Source organism: Charadrius vociferus, unplaced genomic scaffold, assembly GCF_000708025.1.
Source record: "Charadrius vociferus isolate BGI_N301 unplaced genomic scaffold, ASM70802v2 scaffold140, whole genome shotgun sequence".
Taxonomy (NCBI): Eukaryota; Metazoa; Chordata; class Aves; order Charadriiformes; family Charadriidae; genus Charadrius; species Charadrius vociferus.
The window spans coordinates 972,353-980,868 of record NW_009646406.1 but is presented as its reverse complement, the minus strand read 5'-3'; the positions used below and the strand labels follow the sequence as shown (position 1 = coordinate 980,868).

The following is an 8,516-nucleotide window of genomic DNA, read 5'->3' as shown; positions in this document are numbered from 1 at the left end:
CAAGCACTAGCGCTGGAATCATAGAATCGTCTAGGCTGGAAGGGATCTTTAAGATCACTGAGTCCAACCACTAACCTAGCACTGCCCAAACCACCACTAAACCATGTCCCTCAGCACCATGTCTAGCCATCTTTTAAATACCTTCAGGGATGGTGATTCCACTACTTTCCTGGGAAGCCTGTTGCAGTGCTTGATAACCCTTTCAGTGAAGAAATTAGTCCTAATATCCAATCTAAACCTCCTCTGGTGCAACTTGAGGCCATTTCTTCTTGTCCTATCGCCTGTTCCTTGGGAGAAGAGACCAGCCCCCACCTGGCTACAACCTCCTTTCAGGTAGTTGTAGAGAGCAATAAGGTCTCCCCTCAACCTCCTTTTCTGCAGGCTAAACGACCCCAGTTCCCTCAATGGTTCCTCATAAGGCTTGTGCTCCAGAGCCCTCACCATCTTTGTTGCTTTGTTGGAAGGCACAGCACATCACCTTGCACAGAGCCGCTGCCTGCCATGGGCAAGGATCCTGCCCGCATCGCCTGCAGGGTACCAGCTCCCTGCCTCCGCTGCACTCTCAGCCGGGGTGGAAGGAGGGAGGCAGGTCCCTCTGCAGGCACCGCTGGGAGGTGGTACGGTGACTGCCAGGCAGTGTCGTGACTCCAGCAGAGCGGGAAACCCCACAGCGACTCTCGCTGTTGCTCTGCAAGAAGGACTGATGTGCCCAGGTCAGCCCTGCTCTGCAGTTGCTCTTTCAGAGCTCGGAGGAATGGGTTGTTGCCCGGTCTGTGCAGAGCGCGTGCTTGGCAAAGGGAAGGCTTGTCAGAGCAAAGCTCGCTTGTAGGCTGCTCATTGTGTCTTACTCCTGGGTGGCATGGAGCACACTTCATGCTTTTGTAGATTTTTCACAGTGATCCTCTTCTTGAAAGCTTCAGAATTAGGTAGCACCAGAAAAGATGACTTTCATGTTCTTTTTCTTTTTGCTGAAATACTACTTTAACACTTTCCAGTGATTCTACACATTTCAATGACTTTCTGCTCCAAAGAGGCTTTGAAATACTCCCTCCCTTTCAAATATTTTTTTTTCATTTCTTTTACTCCTTGTGCCTAGAAGTTGCTTGGCCCTGTGGACCCTGACAGTGGCTTTCTGGGTTCACAGCTTGGCACCAGGTCCCAGTTGTGGTTCCAGAAGCCTCTCACTGATGCAGTCACTTGGGGAACCGCTAACCTGGCTAAGAGGTTTGCAAGAGGGGAATTGTTGACAGAGCTAATAGGTCTGCTCCCAAGCAGGCTTCTAAAGACCAGATTTTCAGAAGTGTCTAGCACCTAACATGTCTTACTGAGACACCAAAGACACATTTTTGAAGTTCTATAAGGTCCGAAGTGGTCATCATTTCTGAAAATTTGAGTACTCAGTGCTGAAATAACAGCTGGGGATCTCTGGGGCATGGTCACAAAGGGCAGCTCAGAATTTCATTTGGGTTGTTTGGTTTGTTTTTTTAATCCTCCTTGGCTGAAGAAAGGAGAGTTGAGACCAACATTGTAATGTTCACATGATCTAACCAGAGGTCTCCCTTCTTCATAACTGGTCCAGCTAACTTCTGAAAACAGGTTTGCATAAGAGAAATAGGAAGTATCTTTAAAATACAAGAACAAGATTTATGGATAATTTCTGCTTTAGGGCTAAGCCACCTTCAAATCAAAGTTAAAATTTTCTTCAGAGATGAACGGGGGCAGTTCTCTTCAAAGCTAGTCTTGTTTGAGAGATCTCATGTGGAAACACTTTGCCACGTGGGAGAGTGATGTAATCATCACAACCATGGACACTTGTGGCAGCGTACAGAGCATGGGTAGAGCTAGTCTCCCCCAGCTCCAGATACATAAAATACAAATGTTTATGCCAGAGATTAGTCACACCTACACTTTCCTTACATTCCAAGGAAAGAGATCAGCACCTCCAGCCAGTGATTCTTCCATTGTGAATGGCCAAATTAGGGCAGACAAATTTTACCTCCACAGTCCCCATAAAAAGACACCTTAGGGCCACAAATATTGATTATATAGGCTGTAGGGGTTCACTATTTTGGCCAAATGATACAGCGATGTTGCCGAAAAAAAATCTTCTCAGTAATGAAAGAAGCAGTAATCAGATTTTAATCTTGTTTTAAAGGGAACTTGACCCTGTAGTGGCAGCAATCAAGGATGGAGATGAAAAAGCAGTATGTAACATGATGAAATCAGGAAAAGACCTTTCTGAACCTAACAAGGATGGCTGGATACCCCTCCATGAAGCTGCGTACTATGGCCAAGTGGGTTGCCTGAGCCTGTTGCAAAAAGGTCAGTGAAGCTGAAACTAATTCATTACAAAAAGGAGAAGAAGAATATGAGTAAAATAAAAAGCAGAATTAGCAGCGGCCCAATCCATGCCTGGGACTGTGTGTGAAGCTTTTTTTCAGCCCCTCTGAGTGTGTATTATTTTCACCTTCTCTTTGAGGATAGGTTTCCAGACTGAAGCCTCTAGAAGTTAGGCTCTTCAGGAGAAAATAATATCTGGATAGATCTTGCCAAGCCCTGGATTTCTGACAGTAAAGCCTTGTAGCTGAGTTCTCAGCTGTTGTGAGCTGCTGGGCTGCTGCAGCTGACACCAGTTATCCCACTTCCCACTAGCTGGAGAACCAGCCCAGCACCTCTTTGGTGGTGACTGAAGGTGGTTAACTACTGTAGGTTGTTTTCAAACTGCTACTGAAGACCGCACACCTCAACAGCTTTCTGCATCACTAGTGGCCATAGCTGAACACTTTAATCTGAGCCAGTGACTGGTTTAGGTACTAATCAGAGTTATACTAACTTTATAATATATTCATTCTTAACTTGCTTTGTTCATGGACAAGGAAAAGAAAAGAAGGAATAAGCAACAAAAACTCACCTAAAACTCCAAGGATTTTGACAGGTGATGGTGCTGCATATACTTGTGCACTCACCACATGCCATAATGACACTGGGCTCGCCGTTTCTTCACAGCGTACCCCGGCACAATCGACCAGCGCACGCTCAACGAGGAGACAGCTCTCTATCTGGCCACCAGCCGGGGTAACCTGGACTGCCTGCTCACCCTGCTGCAGGCTGGGGCCGAGCCCGACATCTCCAACAAGGCCAGAGAAACACCGCTTTACAAAGGTCAGTGGCTGTGTTTTTAGGGATGCTGAGCTCTTCTGGCAGCACTGAGGCAGATCTACGGGATCGCTTATGATGCGCGGCTGAAACTCAGCAATTAATTCCTATTTTCTACCTCGCTACCTCTTCCCTTCTACCTCCTATGTCTGATCTGCCATGCCACAGCCTCTCTTCTTATCCACATCAGAGACAAGAGTAGTGGCTGCCCTGCAGGGGGAGATGTGGGGCTAAGGGGTGTAGGGGGGGGGGGGGGGATGCTTAGGGGGGCCCTTTCAGCACAGGGTGTCTGCACAACATCCCAAACTTCAGGAAAGCTGGGTAGTAGAAGAATATATATGCTTTTCTAAACAGCAGGACATAAGTAAAATGTGGGAATATAGTAACTGTACATATGACAGTGATTCATATACTGTGTGGGCCAGGCCAGGCTGTGTGCTATGGGAGATGCATAAAGTTACAAACAGTTCAGTAAGGTAGATAAAGTATTTAACATGGACGCATAACTTTGCTGCTGGTCAGAGAGAGCACTTACTTTAGCATTACATTGATGATATCACAAAGATTACGAGGAGGAGATGATCTCTCACACCTTCTTGTCCCTCCCACTTCTATTGGCTCTTGCCATGACTATTTTTAGTGCTCTAAAACATTAAAAAGTACTTATTAGTGATTTCAACAGTAAACTTGCCTCCAACTTTGGATTCTTGTCATTACAGCTGCTCAGTTTAAAATGCTTTATTTTTAAAGTGCTGGCTTATAGTCAACTAAAGGAAAGCTGTACAGCTGTGCATTAAACAGTAGTGGTAGTAGTAGCAGTAGTAATACTCATAGTAATAACAATAACAATAATAAGAATAACAAAATGAAAGCACCCTTTAGCCAGAGAAAAAGTGTTATTAAGAATGTGTTAGTATTGATGCAAAAATCTTCTCGTCTACCCTCCAGCAAAAAAGAGGGTGAAAAAATTAGCATAACAAATTGCTTATCCCTAGTACGGACACAAATTAAACTCTCCAGAGCTATGCATAGGTAACTTCAGCACTGTCTAATCAGACAGTTGCTTTATGTACACATAAATGACCCCTATGTATGGGAGACGAAGCCATGGCAATGTCCCAGGGGAAGAACCAAAACCAAAAGGCTGGACCTCTGTGAGAAAAATATACTATTATTTCAAAGAAAGAAAACAATTGCTACGGAATGTGCTGGCCTCTGCACATTGTAAAACAAATGCTAATTGGGGTGTGTGAATGTGGCTGCTTATTCTAGGTGTCTTTGATTTGGGGTCCCACAGTGAAGGTGTGTAGGAAGCCTTATGATTTGGGATTCAAAAAGCAATGGAAAAAATTGGTGGAATAAAAACCAACAAAATGCTATTAATTATCCAGGAAATACCTTTAGCTCAGGATGGTCCTGAACTATAAATTGTTGCCGTCTGAGAGACTGCTACTGATTCACACCACTACGGTTTTCTAAGGATTCTTTTCAGGCCACTGTTGGTTTGGGCTTTTTTTGTATTTTCTTGCTTTATCTTTATCTTTTTCAGCTTTATCTGCAGTCCAGGGCAGTAAGATAGAGTCAGTTTGCACAGAATTTCGAAAGTAAGCGTTCAGGTTGTGATTTCTGTAACATGTTTGTTCTTCGTAAATTATCTCCTGCACCTTGTCACCTCCTTGTGTCACTGTGGTGTTGGTTGGTACAAATGTGCTGAGCTGGATTCCCCTCAGTCCCACAGATGATGCTTGGCCTCCCCCAGGTCCTGGTTGCAGATCGGCTTCACTGCTGCATCCTTTTCAAGCCTCAGACAATGTTGTTTGGCAGCAGCCTTGGCCCTCATATTGACCCAAATGGATCTTTGGTCTCACTCACTAAGGCCTAGTTATATTATATTGCCTTATGCTACATGAAATGGATACCACAACACCCAGAACCTTTCAAAAGCTGGTCCTAATCACTTCCCTTTTTTCCAAAACAGCCTGTGAGCGCAAGAATGCAGAGGCTGCGAGACTCCTGGTACAGTACAACGCTGATACCAACCATCGTTGCAATCGAGGATGGACAGCTCTCCATGAGGCTGTCTCCCGAAATGACCTGGAGATTATTGATATCCTTGTGAAAGGGGGTGCCAAGATTGAGTCTGCAAACGCCTACGGGATCACTTCTTTATTTGTGGCAGCTGAGAGCGGGCAGTTGGATGCTTTGAGATACCTGGCAAAATGTGGTGAGTACAGTTGTGCCATTATATGCATTTCATTCTTAATATTTCAAAGTTCCCATAATTCTGCCTGGCTCATTTTTTCTGCCTCTGGAGACAAGGCCTAGCCTGCAGATGTGCTGGAACCCTGTTGCTCCAGATGGCTGAATTGTATAGGAGCTTTCAGAAAGCGTGGTCTAGACACACGTGCTTCTTCAGCGTTCATTCATGGTCACCTACATTGGGAAGTAATATGGTGCTCTCTAATTGCATTGCCTGACAGTTTTCAAAATCCATATTGCTGCACACTTGTAGCCTAAAATCCAATCAGCCATAAAAGACAACTGTAGGTGGTAATAGATGGCAGAAGTTGAACCAACTTGGTTGAGCCAACCCCATTTGCTCGTGAGCATGTGCAGTGATGGGCAAGGTTAGCTCTCCTCCACTAATGAATCCTGCTCAAAATACATAAAGTATTATTATATAGTTAACAGATTTACACAAAGCAGAAGCAGACTCACTCTCCCCCTGTGTATATGTTTAAACATATAAACGGAGTGAATTTGATTCTAGTTTACACTAAACCTACCTTTTACTGCTCCGCTCATGTAAAACAGCTTTACAATAAGCACAACACACTTTATTACTATTTTAAGGCATATTTTATTCTCACTGTGGGCTAATATCTTCAATGTAGGTAAGAACTGGGTCCTGCACTTCTGAAACAAGAGATAAACAGTGATGAAGATAAGAAAAACTTCTGAAGCAGTTAGCATGGCTAAGAAAAATATGAGAGTTGGGGGATGAAAAAAATGTGTTCTGCTGTCCAGCTAGCATTGTCAAGTCAGTTTTATATGACCAGTTAGTCCATAATACTGCCTACAATTTTAGAAACTAAGCCAGAATATGATTTGTGTTTCAACTTAGATAGATATTAGGATTTCCTTAAAGTTCAATTTTGAGAAAAATACACAGGAGAAAATCCAATAAAACTGTCCTATTTTTTCAAGCCCTGAAAAGCTCCTCTGAGAATCTCAGGAATGATATCACTGCATGAGCAAAGTTCATCATAAAAAGGGTTTCTTTTTCATTTCTTTTTCATTAGGAAAGTAGTCCTGTGTTATGTTTTGTCACTGCAATTCTGATGTTTCCAGCTACAACATCTTCAAAGAGCCAAACACAACACAGATGTTTGGGGTGAGAGCACAGGGAAATGTTCTCTTTGGCAGGGAGTTTTCATGATCAAACAGGAGACTGATTGGCTTCTTTATTGGAGTGTTGAAGCAAAACTCCAGCGAACTGTCATTCCCATTTAGCATATGCATAGAGCAGCATTCCTGAGGACACCACGGTGCAGTATATTACAGTCGAAACCCAGGCTTTCAGGCCTTAAATATCTATTTATTTAGCCAAGCACATGCTAGACCTCAAGAAAAAAAATCCCCAAATAATCTAGTAGCTCATTAATAATATTTATCTTGTTTTGGTAAAACTTACCATTTGGAGCCTAACTGGAACCCTCGTGAAATGAAGAGATACTGTCTCAGGTGCTGAGTTTTTAAAATGAAATATTCACTGTCTAAGGCATGCCCAAATAAAAGCTGATTAGAATTGTTGCTCAGTACCATGCAGATGTCATGTTATAGAGTCCTATTTTAGCCTACATATGTACTAAAATGAAAATGTAGTATAAATAATATAAATGTACTTATGGTGTGAATATATAGAGTATAGATAATATGTATAAATATTAATAGAATTACAGAATCATAGAACCGTAGAATCATATAGGTTGGAAAAGACCCTTGAGATCATCGAGTCCAACCATGAACTTAGCACTGCCAAGTCCACCACTAAACCATGTCCCTCAGCACCACATCTACACGTCTTTTAAATACCTCCAGGGATGGCGCCTCCACCACTTCCCTGGGCAGCCTGTTCCAGTGCTTGACAACTCTTTCGGTGAAGAATTTTTTCCTAGTATCCATCCTAACCCTCCCCTGGCACAAATTGAGGCCATTTCCTCTCATCATATCACCTGTAACTTGGGAGAAGAGACTGACCCCCACCTCGCTACAACCTCCTTTCAGGTAGTTGTGGAGGGCAATAGGGTCTCTCCTCAGCCTCTTTTTCTCCAGGCTAAACAACTCCAGTTCCCTCAGCCGCTCCTCATAGGACTTGTTCTCCAGACCCTTCACCAGAGCAACTTGCACGTTTCCACAGCTCTTCTTTGGACACACCCCAGCACCTCAATGTCTTTCTTGCAGTGAGAGACCCAAAACTGAATGCAGTATTTGAGGTGTGATAAATATATATCACATATACATAACCATAGAATTTTGGAGACCACCTATTGAGATCCTCTAGTCCAAGCTCATGCTCAGGAATAGTGTATATACATAGTGTAAACACATAAATACTAATGGAATTATTGTGTCTAAAGAAAAGGCCATGCCCTATAAAGAACAGCACATTTTGAATTTTTTTGTCTTTGAGCTACAGCTGAATGGAGCCAGATTCATGATTGGGAGCTAACGGTTGCCACCCACGTTAAACTCCCCCTCAAAAATTACACATCGTATTAAAAGCCAGTGGAGATTTATGATATAACTGTATATAACTGATAAGACTGTGTCACCTCTGTTATGACCTCATTCACATCCCCATCCAGCACATTTTGTAGCTCCAGTGTCATGGAAACATATGTGTTCATTCAAAGTATGTTCCTTCCATTTGGTTTTAACCTTTTGGTGCTACAAAGATTTTCTTCCTTCCTAGGTGCTGATATAAATACTCAAGCCAGCGATAATGCCTCTGCTCTTTATGAAGCCTGTAAAAACGGACACGTACCTATTGTGGAGTTTCTTTTGTCCCAAGGAGCGGATGCTAACAAAGCTAACAAGGATGGCCTGTTACCCCTTCACATAGCAGCCAAAAAAGGGATTTGCGAGTAAGTTTTAGCTCATTTCATAGTTTCACCTTTTAGACAAGAATCCAAAGTCCTTATGAAAAAGAGAATGTAATGTCCCAGATCTAATTCTGGGCATTGCGAGGAGGGAAGCTGCCAGTTGAGAACTGAGCTTTCCGCTTGCAGAGCTCAGGTTGGAAATTATAAACTGAAGAGGCTGTTTGCGGAATGGAATGGATGGGATGGGGTGAGCAG

The 8,516-nt window shown here is 43.2% G+C and overlaps 1 protein-coding gene across 2 annotated transcripts in view; it reads left to right on the top strand.

Moving 5' to 3' along the window:
• ASB2 (ankyrin repeat and SOCS box containing 2) overlaps positions 1–8,516 on the top strand; it is a 24,026-nt gene that overhangs the window by 5,368 nt on the left and 10,142 nt on the right. For both annotated transcript variants that reach the window (XM_009895441.1, XM_009895433.1), the window contains 4 exons: positions 2,156–2,322; positions 3,007–3,162; positions 5,135–5,380; positions 8,132–8,303. In XM_009895441.1, coding sequence (XP_009893743.1) covers positions 2,156–2,322; positions 3,007–3,162; positions 5,135–5,380; positions 8,132–8,303 — 741 coding nt within the window. The remainder of the gene's footprint in view (positions 1–2,155; positions 2,323–3,006; positions 3,163–5,134; positions 5,381–8,131; positions 8,304–8,516) is intronic.